This window comes from Watersipora subatra, chromosome 2 (assembly GCF_963576615.1).
Source record: "Watersipora subatra chromosome 2, tzWatSuba1.1, whole genome shotgun sequence".
In the NCBI taxonomy this organism is placed as follows: Eukaryota; Metazoa; Bryozoa; class Gymnolaemata; order Cheilostomatida; family Watersiporidae; genus Watersipora; species Watersipora subatra.
Window position 1 is genome coordinate 76,613,094 of NC_088709.1, and position 21,997 is coordinate 76,635,090.

The 21,997-nt window shown below is 38.6% G+C and overlaps 1 protein-coding gene across 4 annotated transcripts in view; it reads right to left on the reverse strand.

The window, feature by feature from the left end:
• The window catches only part of LOC137388816 (serine/threonine-protein phosphatase 6 regulatory ankyrin repeat subunit A-like), a 43,999-nt gene extending 22,058 nt beyond the window's left edge, over positions 1–21,941 (reverse strand). For 3 of the 4 annotated variants that reach the window (XM_068075270.1, XM_068075268.1, XM_068075269.1), the window contains exons 1-2: positions 7,482–7,601; positions 2,295–2,394 (exon numbers count right to left, since the gene is read on the reverse strand). In XM_068075270.1, the coding sequence (XP_067931371.1) occupies positions 2,295–2,354 (60 nt within the window). In that variant the 5' untranslated portion in view covers positions 2,355–2,394; positions 7,482–7,601. Of the gene's footprint in view, positions 1–2,294; positions 2,395–7,481; positions 7,602–7,958; positions 8,109–12,142; positions 12,230–21,800 lie in introns of those variants that run through there. The other variant, XM_068075267.1, reaches the window with a different exon arrangement.
• Positions 21,942–21,997: the final 56 nt, after the last annotated feature.

Here is a 21,997-nt window from a genome sequence, read left to right on the forward strand (position 1 = left end):
CTTTTATGTTATGCACCTGCGTCAAAAGTAGAAACTTCCTACGACACATACTGCGCATTGTAACGTTACATTTCATCGCAGATCATAACTACTAAATACACTAAAGTTACTGTAGGTAACTATAGTTACTAAGGTCAATAGGTAACTGTAGGTAACTATAGTTACTGTAGGTAACTATAGTTATAGTAGGTAACTATAGTTACCTACAGTAACTATAGTTACTGTATGTAACTATAGTTACTGTAGGTAACTATAGTTACTGTAGGTAACTATAGTTACTAAGTATAACATATTATTTTGTTACTAATTTTTATTATGTATAGCATGTGTATAAAATTTTGATGAGTTTCACTAGGGGGTTTGCATTAGATATTTACTATGGGTTTCTATACCCCTCTATATGAAATTTGTGCCTTACGATTTCAACACTGGAACAAATTAAAATTGCATGGCGAGGGTCTACCGTAATACCAACGCTGTACTAATACCAAAATTATACTAATCTGAACACTGTACTAATACTAACACTGTACTAATATTAACATTGTACTAATATTAACATTGTACTAATACTAGCACTGTACTAATATACTAACATTGTACTAATACTAACACTGTACTAATACTAACACTGTACTAATACTAACACTGTACTAATACTAACACTGTACTAATACTAACACTGTACTAATACTAACATTGTACTAATACTAACATTGTACTAATACTAACACTGTACTAATACTAACACTGTACTAATGCCACCAATGTAATATTATTGATTGATCGTGGACCATTTCTTGTCCTACAGTCGACTCTTATAATTAAAAGTCTATCAACTACCGTAAATACCCGCGTATAGGATGATACCATGTAAAGGACGCAGTGGATATTTGAAACCAAAAATGATGGAAAAACTGTGTAACTGTGTATAGAACGCATCCTAATTTCAATCTTAAATTTCTATAAATTTTTATAGAAACAGTGGTGTTTCATATGAATTTTCGTGAAATCATTCGACTGTATGTCAAATGATTGGTGACAGCGATCGGTGCTGATGTTAGACGCTTTCAGATGTTGTACAACCAACAAAGTTGAATCGAAATTGAAGCGACACAATACAGACCTCGTCTTCATCCCTGGCAGCATGACCAGTATTCCACAACCGATGGATGTTGTTGTGAATAAGCCATTCAAAACAGCATTAAAACAGAAATGGGCCGAATGGATGATTAATGGTGAGTGTACTTTCACCTAGGGTGGCAACATGAATAAAGTCACCATGCCTACGATCTGCCAATCGTGACCACAATGATAAATATTGTGAGATTGAAATTTTTATAATAAATTTTCGATATTATGATAAATGCATATTTTCTATAATAAAAGTATCAATGGATAAGATGCGCCTGAGATTTTAGGTCAACTTCTTAAGAAAAAAGTGCGTCTTATACGCGGGTATTTAAGGTACATGTAAATACCCACGATACTAATTTTATTACTGTCCGTTTCTGTACTACCACTGTTTCAAGACTGTGTGATATCTATGGTGTGAATACGCATGAAATTTCAAAGCTTCATCTAACTTCATTAATATTAAAAACATATCTTTAGAACTCAAAATGCCTCTCACAGCCTGAAAGGTTATCAAGGCAAAAAGGAAAAGGTTAGTCGAAGAATAATCTAGGGGGCATTGAAAAGGTGGAATAAAAGAGAGGCTTGGGCAAGGATGGACAGGAAGTAGAGATAAGGATATACATGACCATGCGAAAGATGGTGAAAACAGGTGAATGCATGGCATGCTTTAAAGTAGGTAGCGAAGAGACACGCTGCGTAGACTATTTTTAGAGACCTTGGTGTCTTCATGCCTCCATGTAGAAAAATTAGGTCAGCACCTAAAACCTATTCACATACGCTAGTAAATTGGTATTATGATTCAAATGAAAAGTAAACAGAATTAAGTATTTAGGATCTTAACCCAGCAATTTCCAAACAGAGAATGTACATGTATATATTCTTAACTTAAGTATAATTATACTTGATACTTGCCAACCAAAGGTAATACTGCAGAATGATTAAAATATTTCTCAAAGGCCAGAGTTTTATTGAACCAGACACATTTACAACAAAAACAATTCTATATATTCTGATATAAACCCATAGATATATAAACCCATAGATATATAAATATATGTATAAACCCTTATATAAACAAATATACTTATATGTATAAGCTGCTCTGACGACCTATCACAGACTACTGTGAATAGTAAGTGACAGTATCAGATAGTTACCTCAACGTGGCCATTGAAGGCGGCGTGATGAAGGGCAGATCTCCCAGTTCTGTCGGTCATATCTATTTTTGTGACAAGAGGCAACAGGTGCTTGGCACACCTATAAGGTATCAAAGGCATTTAGCGATATATGTAAACTGAAGCCCAAAGGCATTGCAATTGCCAATTAGATATCCGTTATAGACTTGAAATAGATGGAAGCAATCTTATTTGGAAATATTTTTAAACCTTCCGGCACTCGCTACAAACCGATGGGTAAATGTAAAAAAGTCCAATTCCATATCTTCAACATGGTAAACTCAGAAATTCAGAAAACTCAGTAAACTCAGAAATTCAAACCTAAAAGACATGATCTAATGTCTAATATGACCTAATGAGCTAATATAGAGAGATGGCAAAATAATAACATTACTGAAGAAAACAACTATCACGAGAGACATCATAGCACTACTGAATGTACCAACTATCACTAGAGAGATGATAGCACTACTGAAGGTACCAACTATCACTAGAGAGATGATAGCACTACTGAAGGTACCAACTATCACTAGAGAGATGATAGCACTACTGAAGGTACCAACTATCACTAGAGAGATGATAACACTACTGAAGGTACCAACTATCACTAGAGAGATGATAACACTACTGAAGGTACCAACCATCACTAGAGAGATGATAACACTACTGAAGGTACCAACTATCACTAGAGAGATGATAGCACTACTGAAGGTACCAACTATCACTAGAGAGATGATAGCACTACTGAAGGTACCAACTATCACTAGAGAGATGATAGCACTACTGAAGGTACCAACTATCACTAGAGAGATGATAACACTACTGAAGGTACCAACTATCACTAGAGAGATGATAACACTACTGAAGGTACCAACCATCACTAGAGAGATGATAACACTACTGAAGGTACCAACTATCACTAGAGAGATGACAGCATTACTGAAGGTACCAACTATCACTATAGAGATGATAGCACTACTGAAGGTACCAACTATTACTAGAGAGATGATAGCAATGCTGCAGGTGCCAACTATTACAAGGAAACAATCAGCAATGCTCAAACTAAGATAACCAGCATGCAAAAGCATGCAAATTTATCTTTCAAGCTTTAAAAACAAACAAGAGGCCGTCAAGGTAGTAACATAACTAATACCGATAAGGGGGACAATTAGGCGCTGTGGTTAGAACTAAATGACAAAACTTTTCGCTCATTGTAAGAAATACTATAAACAAAAACCCATAGGTGCATCCAGTGCTGTGACGTTCACACTGCCAGCTCAAACTTCATCATACATGTACTAGCTGCATTACCCGCCTACAGGAACAGATTCACAAGCAGCATAAGGTTTATTGAGAGTTGTCTTTCATACTCTAAAACTCCAAATATGCAGTCTGCTGAAATTGTTGTCCTGGTCAGAGTATGCATACACATATACATGTCAATGTTGGGGAGAACGATGGAAATCTGCAATGTGTTTTACAGCTAGATGCGTGTAAAATCTAGTAAATATTCTAGATTCATGTGTCTAGATTCATGCATCCGTTCATACCCGTCTATATTTGCAGTTGACGATCGCGCACTTCTGCCGCTGAGCCCTCACTTCGGCTGACCAGTCTTTACACGCCTCGCAGTTGACAATCGCGCTCTTGCACTCGCCTCGCAATCATTCGCTTCGCACTCGCAATCAATCGCCTCGCAATCAATCACCTCGCACTCCCCTTGCAATCACCTCGCACTCGCCTCGCAATCATTCGCTTCGCACTCGCAATCAATCGCCTCGCAATCAATCACCTCGCACTCCCCTTGCAATCACCTCCCACTCGCCTCGCAATCAATCGCCTCGCAATCAATCACCTCGCACTCCCCTTGCAATCACCTCGCACTCGCAATCATTCGCTTCGCACTCGCAATCAATCGCCTCGCAATCAATCACCTCGCACTCCCCTTGCAATCACCTCCCACTCGCCTCGAACTCAATCACCTCGCAATCAACCGCCTCACAATCAATCGCCTCGCACTCAATCGCCTCACAATCAATCGCCTCGCACTCAATCACCTCCCACTCGCCTCGCAATCAATCACCTCGCACTCGCAATCAATCACCTCCCACTCGCCTCGCGATCAATCACCTCGCACTCGCAATCAATCGCCTCGCACTCAATCGCCTCGCGCTCAATCGCCTCGCAATCAATCGCCTCGCAATCAATCGCCTCGCAATCACCTCCCACTCGTCTCGCAATCAATCACCTCGCACTCGCAATCAATCACCTCCCACTCAATCGCCTCGCGCTCAATCGCCTCGCAATCAATCGCCTCGCAATCAATCACCTCCCACTCGCCTTGCAATCAATCACCTCACAATCAATCACCTCGCAATCAATCGCCTCGCAATCAATCACCTCGCACTCAATCGCCTCGCGCTCAATCGCCTCGCAATCAATCGCCTCGCAATCAATCGCCTCGCAATCAATCGCCTCGCAATCAATCACCTCCCACTCGCCTCGCAATCAATCGCCTCGCACTCGCTTCGCAATCACCTCCCAATCGCCTCGCACTCAATCGCCTCGCAATCAATCGCCTCGCGCTCAATCGCCTCGCAATCAATCACCTCGCACTCGCAACCAATCGTCTTGCAACTAATCGCAATCAATCACCTCGCAATCAATCGCTTTGCAATCAATCGCCTCGCACTCGCCAACTCATTCATCCGGAAAGCCACGCCTAGAGACTCTCGCTGTACTAGGGGCGAAAAAGGTCTCCCGCGCATCCCCGAGTGACGCCACAACCCCAAGCTTAGCTGTGCTACCCGATGTTGCCTGGGTAGTAAAAAGTCTTTGCACAGAAAATTGATTTGTATTTAACATATACCAACATTTGCCATTCTAACTTTCAAACTACATATCAAGAAAGAAGTGTTTTGTGTAGTTGAAATAAATTAAGAGAGAAAATAAAACAACTGTAAAAGTTTTCAAACCAATGTAAATTTAAAATTTCATAACTTTCAGCGACCTATATCTTTTGATAACGTATAGTGGAACCTCAGTTCTCGAACATAATCGGTTCCAGAAGGTAATTCGAAAACCGAGTTGTTCAAGATCCGAAACAATTTTTCTCATTAAAATAAAATAATGTAAATTTTAATCCGCTCCTAGGCGAGAAAACAACTTTGGTAAAGTATTTTTTCAACATTTTACACAATAAGCTGTACTTGCTAAGCTTGTACTTGTAGTTGCTATTTTACACCATAAGCTGTACTTGTAACCAGGTAATAAAAAAGTCTTTGGTCAGAAAATCTATTTGTATTTAAAGGTTGACTTGCAATAAAATTCACATTACAGTTATTTGGTATCATAAGATTCACCATGTCTTACTCTGTTGTGTTGTAGGTGCAAAATAAATAGGAATGTGATTACAAGCTCTTAAAAGCTAAAAAACGAACAGTTAATCGCAGCCACACGAGACTGCTGTAGTTTGGATTCGCTTTCCAAAACGGCTCAAATGGGACATAGTTGTTACAGGATGGTTTTTGTTTACACTTTCATGCAATCTCATTCGTCGAAATATTTTCACAAATATACTTCACGCATTCAATAAAACCATGTATATTGTTTTTACGCGTCTGTTTTATCGTCATTGTAATGCTGTCACTTTTAGCAGTGATATCTTATAACTTACCCTAAAAATTCGTTTAATTTTCTAGCCATAGCTCGAAGGAGTACATATCATTGTCTGATTATCATGAGGAGCCTGTTGGTTACCTGTGATAATTGAAAAGTGCTGCAAAAATTATTTGCGAAGTATTGGGTCACATGATCAGATTACGACTTGACGATTAGTCCAAGCCGAAAGAAAACTGTAAAGTAGCGAGCATCTATATTTGATACGGGTCTTCGGTAAAACCCGAAGTGTTTGTCATAAACTAGTGCTACAATAAGTTTTATACTGAGCTTTTTATTGGCCTTTTAATTTACGTGAGAACATCACGTGACAAGACGATAACCAAACTGTAATGAATACGCCATATAAATAAAGAGATTCCAATCTACAGCGGCTTTTCGTTTTTGAGCTTTTAAGAGCTTGTAATCACTTTTCCACGTCTTTGGCACCTACAGCACAACAGAGTAAGACATGGTGAATCTTTTGATACCAAATAACTGTAATGTGAATTTTATTGCAAGTCAACCTTTGTAATGTAAAAATAAAATATTGTAGTGTCTTTGTCTGATCGAAGGTGAGAGAATCTAGATGTCATTCCTACTCGAGATAATACAAGTGTCCGCGTGAAAAGTAGTGACCTTAACAGCGATTTAGCAATTGAACCTTGAGAAAAGCCAGAAACAGAGGTTCACAAAAATGGCATCGTGTTTCATAGAGTTAATAAAATACAATCGCCAAATTCTAATATCGATAGAGTCTATTGTCGATATCGTTTTGCCAAAAACAAATTAGCCCTAATAAGTCGAGGACAAAAAAGCATCGCGTGTCATGAAGCTAAAAGAAAGCCATAGAGTTTAAATTATTACGTCATTTCTGTGTGAAAATGGCAAACGATGAATAGTTTATGTATAGAGGCGCACTAACCGGAGATTCCCATTAATGCGCCCTAGATACCTAGTAGCGGCTAATAGTCCGAAAAGTACGATACTCTACAAGGCGGACACACAATCACACACACACACACACACACAATGATTGCCGTTTATATAGTAGATTGAGATCAGGCTAAATGACCAACCTCATATTAGTCGAACTGGTGATTTCATTATAAGCGATCAGCGATCGTGGCCGCTAAGGTTGAGTTGATGCACAGTAACACCAAGTCATTAGTGTTACGGAATGCTGACTACAACCTGGATTTCTTAACTAACAGAAACTTCATGATGTGAAAATAAGCTTGTTGTTATTTAAACTGCACACAGATCGGTTGTCTTTAACAGGTCACCTACTCCAACCAATCAGAAAAAAGTTGTTGGTTGTTGTACAGACCATTTTCAGAACTCCAGTGGCCAACAACTGCCGTTGTATAATCAAGCCTTCAGATCTACCGCTTATTAGCCACGAAGTTGTAAGAAAGGACTGCTAATCTAGACAAATTCTTTGTGGTTCAACCAATAACGAACTCAGCCGATGGGGTTTGATGCTGGTATAAAGCTGAAGAGTAGACCTACCCCACAGCATTGTTACTGGCAGCAATGTGGAGTGGAGTCTGCCATTGCTTGTCCCTTGCATTCGCATCTGCACGGTGCTTGAGAAGAACCTCGACAGTAAGCTACAAGCAGCCAAGAATGAAAGCTGAGAGCTGCCAGCACAGCAGATGAGGTGCTATGATAAGGGAGTTAGAGAGGAATGTGGACATACTCTAGATATTATCTATAAGCGATACCGTGATGAGCATTCACTAGAGACAAGGAACAGGAAGACAATTGACATCTGATGAGGCTTTTATGGAGCAGGCGACTAGATGAGATGTTGCTTGACTCTTATGTCATCGCTAAACAGGTTCCACTAGTTCAACTAATGTACATATCAGATAAATGGTGGAGTCAAAAGATGTGTTCAGATGTGTGTCTCTCTACCTCCCCACATCGAATCGGGCTATAGGAAATTATCTGCGCTATAATAGTCAGATGTCATAGTGTACATACATCACTCTTGCTGCTGCAAGCTCTATGCAGAGGGGTCTGCCATTTGCTGTCTTTCTGTACAGTACTCGCACCACTCAGGATTAAAACCTCAGCTATCTCCGCCTCTCCACAGTGGGCTGCGGCGTGCAAGGCAGTTCTTTTTTCAGCATCCTACACATACAGATGACTGTTCATAATTTCAATTCATAATTAATCGGAGAGTGCTTTGATCTCTATTTCATAGTTAGTCATACATTTCTCAGGGTTTCTCAGGGTATTACATTGAAGCCTATCATCTATCTGACAGATGGAGACTAAGTCTGCAAAACCTCAGCAAAATGTTGACTATAGCATATAAATAACTCTAGGATTGTTAAGGATAAAACCTTATGAATATTCCGAGAGTACCTTCAACACACCAAGACACTAATATAAGTTACTCATAATGTAAGGAAACGTTACAGCGGCTACTGTGTTAGTAAAAAATACTAATTACATTCGAACTCTAAAAATTAGACAATGGTTTGAGAACAGAATTTAAACAGACACACAAGTCCTAGCTGTAAAACAAACTCACATGAACAGACGCTCAAGTCCTAGCTGTAAGACAAACTCACATGAACAGACACTCAAGTCCTAGCTGTAAGACAAACTCACATGAACAGACACTCAAGTCCTAGCTGTAAGACAAACTCACATGAACAGACACTCAAGTCCTAGCTGTAAGACAAACTCACATGAACAGACACTCAAGTCCTAGCTGTAAAACAAACTCACATGAACAGACACTCAAGTCCTAGCTGTAAGACAAACTCACATGAACAGACACTCAAGTCCTAGCTGTAAGACAAACTCACATGAACAGACACTCAAGTCCTAGCTGTAAGACAAACTCACATGAACAGACACTCAAGTCCTAGCTGTAAGATAAACTCACATGAACAGACACTCAAGTCCTAGCTGTAAGACAAACTCACATGAACAGACACTCAAGTCCTAGCTGTAAAACAAACTCACATGAACAGACACTCAAGTCCTAGCTGTAAGACAAACTCACATGAACAGACACTCAAGTCCTAGCTGTAAGACAAACTCACATGAACAGACACTCAAGTCCTAGCTGTAAGACAAACTCACATGAACAGACACTCAAGTCCTAGCTGTAAGATAAACTCACATGAACAGACACTCAAGTCCTAGCTGTAAGACAAACTCACATGAACAGACACTCAAGTCCTAGCTGTAAGACAAACTCACATGAATAGACACTCAAGTCCTAGCTGTAAGACAAACTCACATGAACAGACACTCAAGTCCTAGCTGTAAGACAAACTCGCATGAACAGACACTCAAGTCCTAGCTGTAAGACAAACTCACATGAACAGACACTCAAGTCCTAGCTGTAAGACAAACTCACATGAACAGACACTCAAGTCCTAGCTGTAAGACAAACTCACATGAACAGACACTCAAGTCCTAGCTGTAAGACAAACTCACATGAACAGACACTCAAGTCCTAGCTGTAAGACAAACTCATATGAACAGACACTCAAGTCCTAGCTGTAAGACAAACTCACATGAACAGACACTCAAGTCCTAGCTGTAAAACAAACTCACATGAACAGACACTCAAGTCCTAGCTGTAAGACAAACTCACATGAACAGACACTCAAGTCCTAGCTGTAAGACAAACTAGTGTAAACAAGAAGAACAACGGAGACTAACATCTGACTTCTATCACAATAGATATAGAGTGCGATGTCTTGTAACTCAGAAGCCATCCATTCGCAAGTTTCTATGACATTAATAGGTGTAACTCTCTAAGATGATGCACAGTCAAAAGAAATCTATTAGGCTACTAGAAATAACAGCTAATCGCTTAATTGGGGACTTGTATGACGCCGATCATCAGCATCTCCAATTGACCGTCTCCCTAGTACATATAGAGCAGTTAGTAGGACTGTAAATGTGTAGTCTATGTCCTGTGTCACTTGGCTATATGAGCTAATCACAATTTGTATATTGTTATTATTGGTGAAGTGTAATCAGTAATCACACAGTAATAATACCAAATCCAGTTAACCCTCTACTTATGAAGCTATTTCGTTCAAATATTTTCTTTGCACGTCAAAACAGTTGCATGTCGGAGCACATATATCTATCAGAATACAATGAATTTCACTCAATTTGATCCACAACTCGAACTTGACATTAAAATATCAAGTAATTATAACATTAAAGCAAATGCTTCATATAAACCTTGTAAAAAGCTAAATACAAATAATAATAAACGAAATGTAAGAAACCAAACAGTGCCATAACTAAAAGTCAGAGGTCTTTGTTGTCACCACCTTCACACTGAAGGCAGGCAAATAGATTTGTAGATTTTATTATACAAAAGGATGGTGTTGATAGAGATAGTAGTGATAGAGATACAGAGTTTGCCTAGCTTACACAATATGATCTTTAAATCAACTTATCCAGTTTTATATTTAATAACTGTTACATTTTATCTTAAATCATCATGTCTAGCCTCTTCACTTTCGCACCACTTTCACTTTTGTTTCTTGCAATAACTAGTAACTTCTAAAAAATGGATATATTAGTTTGATCCTGTTTTCACTCTTCTTTTTGCAGTCTTCTCTTTCTACACAATTTTAAAACTACAGAAAATATGAAGCATCCCTAAATATTATTTAACACTCTGAAGCCTCGGCCAGAGATAAATTGAGGAGTTGTTTTCCCACCTGATCCTACGCCTGAGTACTGTAACAGGCAGCTTCATAGTTTCACATTGTTTTTCCATATCTTCAGTTTACATAGGACTATATTATTTTGCTGACTCGCACAGTATGTTTTCAGTATAATTCCGGTGTTTCAAAACGATTGAACAATCAGATCTTGAGATATGCCGGAATACCGAGGGCGCTTCCTACCGAGAGAAAAATGAAAAATGGCTGACAGAATATTAGTTTCTAATGACACATTGTTTAAAATTCTTAGTAAAAGAGGATAAAAAATAAACCAAGATATAAAAAACTTCTCAGCAACAAGAGCTTTAAATATTTTAGTTGTTCATGAAAAATATACTTTATCCAGCTCGGGTACATTAACCATTATGTTTCTGAGTTTTACAAGCTTGGAGCTTCAATATGATATTTAATTCAAATGGAGTTGTGCTATCTCAAGTTCTATTAAATGGGAATTGTTCCACTTCAAGTGTTTTTCTTAGCTGATGAAAAGTTGTTATTAAGGTCTAGGATCAGGGACTTGCTTATGTTTACCAGGCTAGGCTTCAAAGTGTTGAACACCGTAGAACCAAGCTATGTGAAGGAGAACCATGTACATATCTACTGATTTTCCAAGTGCGATGCTTATCAACTATGGGCATCCCAAGTTTGAAATACAACATGTTGACAATAGCATATGTTAAGGAGATCGACGGTAAAGGCTTGACTCCACCTTTATTTTTTAGAGTATTATTATCCTTGCAATAGATGCATTAAAAACAGCTTATACACAGTGGCAGGTAATATAGTTGCCTGCCACTTGCCATTAGCCTGGCACATTGCCAATGACTAATTTGAGTAAGCTACTATTCATATTGCCAAAATTACCAATATGAGCCGTGAGAACAAGCTTTAGTGACATTGTGTAACGCAGACTGCTATGCTTATTTTAACCGACATAATGACTCATATCGCCTAAGGAATTTATTGTATCTCGCGTACTGGTGAACGGGAGGTCCTGAGTTCAAATCCAGCACGAAGCGGATCTTTCATTCCTAGATTTTAATAGCTATGATAGCTGGACATACAGACAGACAGACTTATAGATTTATGTAGATGGAAGGGTAACAAAAATGTTCTGTCTTTTACTTTCTCAGACTTATCACCCATATTGATGTCTTCAAAATGATATTGTACTTCAAATAATAAAGTGCCATGTCATAACCAGCGATTCCCTTCCCATCATCACTGGCTTTTCCTTTAGATATCTATTTCTTTCTAGCCTGACAATATGCTGTCTGTATGGACAAATTAACTCTCATAGCAAATGAACCATAAGAACAAATCTGGAACTCGTGTTGTTGCAATTACATATTAAACTAGTAAAAACAGTCCATCTGTTAGACAGAACATCATATAATTCAGATAGAAAAAGCTAGCTATAATAAGAACAACGACAGAAGAGCAACAACTAACCTGATAGTTGACATCCTCTGGTTTAGTGTATGTAATAGCCCTGACTACATTACAATCTCCTTGAAAACAAGCTTGTACTATCGGAGGCTAAAGAAATAAAAAATTAGTATATTATCAACCAACATGGCTTACAAAACGCGTGGGTGGAACCCGGATGAACCGCAAAAGGATGTGTGTAAAATGCCGCTATTTCATGTGCCAAATCTACCAAAAAATTTTTTACCCATCATTTTGTTTTCATGTGAAAGAAAACCTTCCCAACAGAACATATAAATAAAAAAGGTAACTAACATTGTTAAAAAGGTAACGTATTGTTAAATAACAGTGTAAGTTAACCTATAGTTCATTAGTTAAACAGGTTGAAAGTTCAGCGATCAGCCCGAAGAAGCTTAATCTAAGTCTGAAGGTCAAAAGGAGGTCAAAACGAAAAAATCTCTCAAACAATTTGTCAAAAGATTAATTGAATTGGTAATTATAAGTGAAAGGAAAAAATATAACCTTTAGCCTAGTTGTTGTTTGGGGCATTATAGAGCTATCCCATTGCACTGCTTCGTAACTTTCTTTACCGAGAAAATAGAAAATATTGATGTCTTAGTTTTATCCTTGACATTGACTGGTAAATATGTATCAGTTCAAGCTTTTCCTATTCAACCTTGTATAGTTAAATTTATATTTGGGTATTTGAAAACTACACTTGTTACTGGTCAAAACTACAACACTTATTACGACACCCAAATATTATGTTCTCTCTCCAACAAGCAGGAGAGAGGGGCCAGCCTATTCTAATTCCACCAAGGTATTTGTTGGTTTATATTTGAAAAATTATAACCATTGAAAATGTGTTATTGCAATTGACTTGTGCTATAAGGATTGAACTAATTGACTATAATTGACTGAAAACGTGCCAAAGGGAACCTTATTTTCCTTGTCAGTTCAATTAGCCTAATTCAGTGATGCTCATTTCATCCAACTTTCTGTAGAAATATAAATCAGGCCAGCAGTTATATGCTAGATATAAGTTAATAGTAAAACTTATGGTCGCTATATCACAATCAGGAGGTAGTACTGCAGTAGTAATATCGAAACGATAGTAGTGAAGATGTGTGAGTGAGAGATAAGCTGAGTCATGAGGTATTTGGAGGAGACGTGACTTGACTTTATCAAGTTTATAAAGTAATGTCACATTTTCGTGCTTGAGTCAATTAGCAGCCATAGTCTGCCTCCATTTGATGAGCTTCTGAACTGCTGATGACTGGGCTTTTTAATTGCCGACTAGGCAATACTTTATACATATATGTAACAGATGATTAAAATATAGGGATTTTTCTATAGTTTTAATACCAACACAAATGGGAAACTTTTTTTTTTGTTTATTTTCATCATAAAAACAGATGGACACAGAGACATAAACTAAATAAATATACATATATGAATAAGCAATCATAATACAATAGGGAGTAATAAAGGCCCCCCCCCCCCCCCCCCCCCCCCCCCGTGCACAGTAGCAGGGCTAATCAAGGTGCAGGGCCAAATTGAAAATTTTCTTAATGTAAAAATGTTCACATATTAAGACCTAAAGCCATCCCAATGAGTCAAGCAGATGCCTCTTTAAAGCAATCCTAAAACTATTTGAATTTTCAATGTACCTGATCGATATTGGTAAGTCATTCCAAATACTGGACAACTGGCAAGTTAGCTGTCGATGTCCAGCTGTAGATGTAGACTTAGGGTAAGGTAAGGCATAAAAATAAAGAGTAGCATAAGAGTGTTGTTGAACATGAGTGTCAGAGTAGAATGATGAATGAGCGAGAACACCTAAACAGAGTTTGTATAACTCCTCAATTGGAAGAACATTAGCCATTTTGAACAGATCAACTGTGTGGTCTTTGATTTTTTTATGGAAGATTATTCGCATTAGACGCTTCTGAATAAAAAATATTTTATTCAAATGACACTCTGCAGCATTGCCCCATGCTTCTAAACAATAAATTAGTTTACTGTTTATTAAACTGTTATAAAACGATATCAAAATGTCAGTTGGAAAAATTTCTGAGGCTTTAAAAATCATACCCTAATTTTTATGCAGTTGACTTCTCAAATAATCAATATGAGAAGACCAGTTTAATGAGTTGTCAATAACTACTCCTTGTTGTATAATCGAGCTGGTGGGCCGCGGGCTACGCTAATGCCCGAGGTCATGGTAGTTACAGGTAGTTACGAGAGGTTACGGGAAGTACGAGAGGTTACAGGAAGTACGAGAGGTTACAAGAGTATAAAGGCGTGAGGAGATTGGGAGAGAGTTCTTCTTTGCATCAACCGCATGTGAGTACACACCGTTTATATAACATAAAAACATATAACATATAAACATGGCGCAGTTGACGAAGCTCTGATTTTTTTCTTTTTTGTTATCATTAGCGATAATTTTTCTGGTTGCGGGTAAGTTAAACGGTTGTATAGACCCTTTCACGGGCGTGTAGGTGAGGTAACGTGAGGTAGGGTAGTGTTGTGAGGTGTAGTAGCGGTGTTTTTGAGGTGCAATTATTTATTAGGGTAGTGTTGTGAGGTGTAGTAGCAGTGTTGTTGAGGTGCAATTATTTATTAGGGTAGTGTTGTGAGGTGTAGTAGCAGTGTTGTTGAGGTGTAATTATTTATTACATATTCGGAGGTGGGAGTTACACTAATTATACGAGTGGGGTAGAGCGTATTCGTGGCGAGGGAGATATTGTATCGGGTAGAGATGGAGAGTGGGTTTCCGAAGCTGGTGTTTGGAGAGCACGGTGATGGGTCGTGGGAGAGATTCATAGAGGAGATGAATTTATGTATAGAGAGTGCTGTAGAGAGAAGAGGTTACGAAGGTGAAGGTGAAAATAGGCGCCCTATTATGAGAGGTAGAGCTAGGTTAGTGCCACTATTGAGAGCTATTGGGCACAGTGGTAGAGAAGTATTGAGAGGTGCAGGGTTTAACGTAGATGGCGTAAATTCTACTTATGAAGGGGCAGTGGAGGTTTTACAGGGTTATTATGGTAGACAGGAGAGTATGTTCGTAAAGGGGCATAAGTTCCTTACGGCTAGGCAGACACTTGGGGAAAGTGATAGAGAGTTTTTACAACGGGTAGAGAGTTTGAGCAGATATGCAGAGGTGACTAACGATAATGATAGGGTAAGGTTTGCCCTTATTGTGGCGGTTAACGGGTTGAGAAATAGAGAAGTAAGCAGAGAGTTAATGAAGAATGCCAATCTTACTTGGGCGTTATTGCAGGAGGCATTGAGGGCTCGAGAAATGGCCGACAGCTCTGATAGATTTTTGAGAGGTGAGGGTAGAAGTACCGATTTAAAGAGTGAGGTTAAGAGAGAAGTAGCAAAGGTATCAGAGTTTGATAGCCGAGTGCAGTACAGGAGTAATGATAGAGATAGAAGTTATGATTCAGCAGGTAGATCTTCCCCTAGGGGTAGCCCGAGGAGTAGTAGAGAGTATTATGGTAGTGAAGAGCAAGGTGCTAGTAGATATGGGACAATAGGCAGGGAGTATAACAAAGACGGTGACAGTAGAAAGTATAGAGACAATAGCAGGGAGAGGCATGTCTCTAGATCTAGAGCAAGCAGTAGAGACGGCAGTGGAGGTAGAGTATGCTACAATTGTAAACGTAGTGGGCATGAGATGAGGAGTTGTCCCTCCATTAAATGTTTTTGTTGTGGACAGCGAGGACATGTATCCCGTTATTGTAGGGATAGGAGAGAAGTAGGTTATGACGGGCGGGGTAGTAGCAGGAGGTCAGGAGGTAGTCGAGATAATAGCTACGAGCGGTATGGTAGCAGGGACAGTAGTGGGGAGAGGTATAGGGGCCGAGGAAGCCCCCGCGAGATTAGAGACAAATTTGGCAGGCACAGGGACAACAGTATGGATAGGTTTGAGGGGGAGAAGTATAAGGAGAGGTACCAAGATAGTAGTAAGGGCAGAAGTGTCAGGTTCTCTGGTTCTAGGGATAAGTATGAGGAGGACAGTTGACTAGAAAGGAGAATTGTACAGGTTTTGAAGGTCAATGGGAAGAACGTTGAATTTACGTTTGATACTGGGGCAGAGGTGTCGACTGTAACCGAGGGGACGGCCGAAAGGCTGAACCTACGGCTAGAGGAGCCATCTACTGTTTTGGCGGGAATAGATGGTCGTAAGCTAAGAGTAGTCGGTAAAGCAGGTGTTCAGTTGGAAAGTAAATATAGAGTTATGGAGACAGAGGTATATGTGGTGAAAGGATTGAGAACGAACTTCTTGGGCATAACTGAGTTAAGGCAGCTTAAATTATTTGCTGTTGTAAACGCGGTTTGCGAAAGTAAGTTTGAGGCTGTTAAGGAGTGTAGAAGTATTAAGCCAGTTAAGCCGTTTTCGTCAAGAACCATTATTGCTGGGTCAAGTTATGTTTCAGATGATGTCGAGTTGCAAAACCTGACAAAGAAGTCTGACAGAGAGAGCGAAGTTAAGAGAGGTCACACAGGTCAAGATTGGTGGACTTGTAAAACCAAGGGAGTGAAGAGTAGCGAATACGTGGAAATTGGTAGCCAACAGGGGACAGCCCAAGGCACCAGAGATGTGCAAGGGTCTATGGGGTGTGATGGAGAACAGAGTCACGATGAGGTAAGGGAAGGTGCTGAGAAAGTAGCTGAACCAGTGTCTGTAATGGAAAATGTTTGCTCTTTTTTAGCCGAGGTATCCAGCAATGGAATGTTAGACAGAGAAGGTCATGAGAAAAAGGTAGCAGAGATTGAAAGAGAGGAAAGGGAGGTGCGGAGGAAGTCGAAGGAGAAATTGGCTAAGCTGAAAGCCAAACGGGAGGCAGCAGTCATGGAGTTGGAAAATGTCAAGGCTTTCAGGGTAGTGGTGCAGGAGTTAGCCGAGGTTCAGGGGAGAATTGCTGGTAGCAGACCTGCACTGGTTGCAGGTGAGGTTGAGCTAGATAGGTCTGGGCCTATGCCAACTCCCAGCTCTGTGGTGCCATCCCCTGTGCAGCCGGTTACGGCCCAGGTGGAGACCTCCCACAGGAAGCCTGTCGAGCCTGCCTCTTATTGGGGAGAGCGAGGTAAAGACGGAAGAGACGGAGATGAGGTTGAGGAGTCATTACTGACCCAACCAAAAGACTCCGGGCTAGTCAGGGTTGGTGGAAGTAGTGTTGGAGATGTTGGTGGAAGGAGTGTTGGTAGTGACAGTGGTCACGGTAAAAGTATTGGTAGCGGCGGAGGTCAGAGTGATGGAAAAGCCAGTGCAGACTGGCAATGGAGCTGGCAGTAGCGAGAAGAGTACACTGATTTATACAACAGTGAGAGTGGAGGATCAGGAGAGTGAGGAGAGTAGTGCGGCCGGGTACGACAGCAGCCCCGGGTTGCTGGGGAGTGATGGTACGCAGGAGGAGTCGATGGAGGAAGACCTGGGTTAAAGCGTAAGGTAAACTTCACCAGCAAGGTGAGTTGATGAATGAGTCCCAATGTATTTCTGGAAGGTTAGTGGCCCATACAAAAAAAGAAAAGAAAAAGGGCATGTTGTATAATCGAGCTGGTGGGCCGCGGGCTACGCTAATGCCCGAGGTCATGGTAGTACACACCGTTTATATAACACTCCTAAGAATTTCACATTTGTAACATTATTTATTGGCTTACCGTTTATACTTATATTTTGGCAAGGTTCAAATTTATTTTGATAATTTTTTATTATTATAAACTTTGTTTTATCAATGTTACGAGTTAGTTTGTTTGCAGTACACCAATTTTGAACTCTATCTAAAGCGGAATTGATTAAGTGGATATTATCATTTAATTTCTTGTCAGTAAAAAACAGATTTGTATCATCAGCAAACAAAATAGTAGAGAAGGGTTTCGAATAATAAATTGAATCGTTTATATAGAGAAGGAACAATGTAGGGCCGAGGAAAGAACCTTGTGGAACCCCACATTCAATTTGTTGTGATTCTAGTCGAGTAGATTTATCTAGATATACTGACCGAGTTCTATCAGAAAGGTAACTTTTAACTAGTTCGACAGTGCTGCATGAAAAACTATAAGCTGTGAGTTTTTGAAGCAAAATAGAGTGTTTATGGTGTCGAACGCCTTCGAGAAGTCAATAAAAATACCTAGGACTATGTTGTTTCCATTTAAAGCAGAAAAAGACTGATTTGAAAAATCTATTAGCGCATTATGTGTGCCTTTTCCTTTTTAAAACCCATATTGATGTTAGGTTATTATGCTGTGTTTCCAAATGATTCTGCACCTGAGCGTTCATGACTTTCTCAAAAACTTATTAAAAAACTGGTAGAATAGATATAGGTCTATAATTGCTAGACACCATTTTTGATCCTTTTTTAAACAACAGTAGTACCTTTGCAACTTTCATGTTAGTAGGAACAGACAGTGCCAGTGTTAATTGTCATGTTTATTATATAGGTTAAGGGTAATGTAAGGTAGGGTGCACACAAGACGAGTTAAAGTGTTATTAACAACACATTCGTCTACATGAAATAATAAAGCTTTTAGACCTAATTGAATGTAACTCAAGTTGGCTTTCAGGAAAAGCTTTAGCAAGCTGAGGTCCTATTTGGGTAAAATAATTGTTAAATTTATTTGCTATTTGTAGCTGGTTTGTTAATGATTTCATCATTGCTATCTGAAAGCAGCTTAACAATTTCATTGTCTTCGATAGCTTTCATTCCACTAGCTTGCTTGACCACTTTCCACATTTCAGCGGAGTTGGAAGATTCAGCTATTCGCTTTTCATCAAACATGTATACATTTAGCTTTTTTAGTGAATGTAGTGAGCTTTGCATGTGCTGTTTTTGTAATATTTAAATCTCTGATAAAAGTGTTAAAGATGCCGTTACTATTAAAATTTTCTGTCTACAAACCATTGAATTACCAATAAAACATTACTCATATTGATAGACAGTAGCACACAAAGTGCTTAAATTCCTTCAGAAAGCAAAAGAAAATTTTTTTAAAAGGTAAACAAAGATGTTAATCCACCTCATACAAAGCTCTAAAAATTCATGAAAAAAAGAAAACGGTGCAATTATAATGTCTTGTCTATTACATTAATCTTCGTTGAGTTAGCTGAGTAAATAAAGCAGTCAATTTATAACTAGCATGAAATTGTTTCGCATATGTTATTAACTGGACTACTGCTTGTGTTCAAGTATGTGAAACAATTATAAAACGCTTCAGAAGGAGATTACATCTGGTTAAAAAAAAGGTTGTTAGTAACACCTTAGCAAAATGTGTGGACATTACTGTTGCGACAGCTCCTTTACAGTGGAAGCTCATGAAGATGTGCAGGACAGAAAACAATCTTTAGTATAATTCTATACTCTATATGTATTTTATATTCCAGGAACAAAAAGAGCATTGTCATTTGTGTTGTTATAAAGTGTCATAGCATTGCATAGTCGGCTGCACTAGATAAACTGCAATGAAAAGGTTATTTTAACTTAATTGAGTCCTTGTTACAGATTTTAGTAGAAGACTAACAGAATTGAACTGGACTAACTTTTAAAATAATTATTCCCAAAACTCATTTATTCTTTATATGACTCAAGAAATATACGCAAGACGCAGTTACCCCTTTATTGGCATTGGTAGGATTCAAATAGGTTTTACATTCTGTTTACATTAATATTCAATATATAAGAACTAGAAGAGATAAGCTATAGGTATGCAAGACTGATCCAAAAAACTAGATTAAAACTTTTAAAGTAAACAGCTTATGGAATAGACACTGTACAGCAGCAACATTCAATAACACTGTCATATTAAACATCTCCTTAAAATGAGTAAGAGTTTAAATGTTGGAGGGTTTTAGGTACAGTCAAACATGGATAACTCGTCCACGGATAGCTCGAACACATGGTTAACTCGAACATTTTCTTTGGTCCGTTCCCTCGTAATGATAAATTGCTATAGATAACTCGAACTCAACACTGTTAATTCGAACTGTTTTTTTGCCCAACGGTACCGAAACGGTTGTTATCGCTTTAGAAAATCACTTTATTCAAAGCCATAGAGGTAAACTTCATCATTTCGTAATTCATAAGCGTCGTTATTACCACCATCGGCAAAATATTTTTGTCAACGACTTTTCTAAAAGTTTGGTGAAATTTGATTTATACTGCGATACGATGAATAGCACGGGCTAGCCGGGTCACGCGCGCAAGGATTTTCGCCACGCACATACAAAACAAAAATCGCATGTTGTTTTGTATGTGCGTGGCGAAAATCCTTGAGTGCGTGACCCGGCTAGCCCGTGATGAATAGTTTTCCGACGTTGATTCCGTGTTGAATCAACGTCGGAATGTTGAATGTTTAAAACGTCTTAAAAAATGTTGTAATTAAACGTATACGTTGTCTGAGCTACAAAAAACTATTCATCGTTTGACCTAAACACAGAATACGTGTGTACATTCAATAAGTATCTATTAAAAAAGCGTGAGTGATATAGAATGTATCGTAAAACCTCGTAAAACTTCTAATTGAACTGCCTCGGAGTGTTGCTCTTAACGAATCCCAGGTAAAGTAAGGTAATCTGCATAAACTTCAAGAAAAAACGGCAAAATTGATCGTGGGTAAAACCCCAAAAGAAAAAAATGTCTTTTCTTTTGAGCATTTCAACAACGATCAAGTTTTGCCAATGTCAATCTGAAAAACGTCCTGGCAATAACATCACCTCAAACAACAAACCAATCTCAAGTGATAGAAAAATCTCTATACTTTTTCATGAAAACGTTTTAAACTTTACATTAGAAGCATTTAATTTGAAACAAGCCATTTGTGCTTTTGATTTATATTATAGTTTGTATATGTACATGTATCTACTAATAAATAAGTAAATATATGGACTTGTGACAGTGCTCTGATAACTTGAACGCTCTGATAATTCGAACACTTTTGCTCGGTCCCTTGAAGTTCGAGTGATCCATGTTTGACTGTCTGTTTAAATGTTAAACAACAGAAAAAATTTTAATAGGTCACACAAAATAAAATGAAAGAAGCCAATGCTAATAAGGTTGAGAGTTTTAGGACCAGCTTCAGTTAAAACACTGAACTTAAATGGAGATTTAGTAATGCTAAATTGTTGCTTCGTGAATCAAATTGAATTATACAAGCTATCATTATGTGCTGCATCAAATATGAGTACAAAAATCAATATCAGGTAATGTGGCCAAATATGTGAACACATATTATAACCACTATAACCAAGAGTGCATCCGAAACCAGATTCCTATTAGCAATGCCAAGAGAGTGGTTGATAATGAGAATGGATATATTGTTCTGTTTGGATATCACAGCATAGTTGCTTGTTTATCTTTTTCAATAACGTAAACAGGTATAAACTAAAACAGATTGTAGCTCTACAACATACTGTAGATGTAGATGTAGAATGTATTTTATGTATATAAAATAAGAAGGCAAGGGAAGAACATTGTTAGTAACGTAATACATCTCAATAATGAGGCCACTTTATCACAAATGAGACTGCTTTACAACACAAACAAGGCAATACACAGCCCTAATGGCAGAACTCAGTGTGAGACCCTTACGCAAATAGGGGCATGTGAACAGCGATGCATAGTTAACAAGGTTAAACAGACTCTTGTTGCAGTGTAACAAACAGAAATACAAATACCTCATCGTCAAGCTGTAAGAGCGCCATCTTCTGAGTTTCTATAGCAAAATTTATACTATTCGTGTAACATTTTTATGGGTTTTTAATTTATTGCACTGTTCTGTGCGTGCACTAATAATAGCTCAAACGTTTAAAATTTGCAGATACGGGATGCTTTGATGCAGGAAACATAGCCTACACCGAACCACTACTTGCTG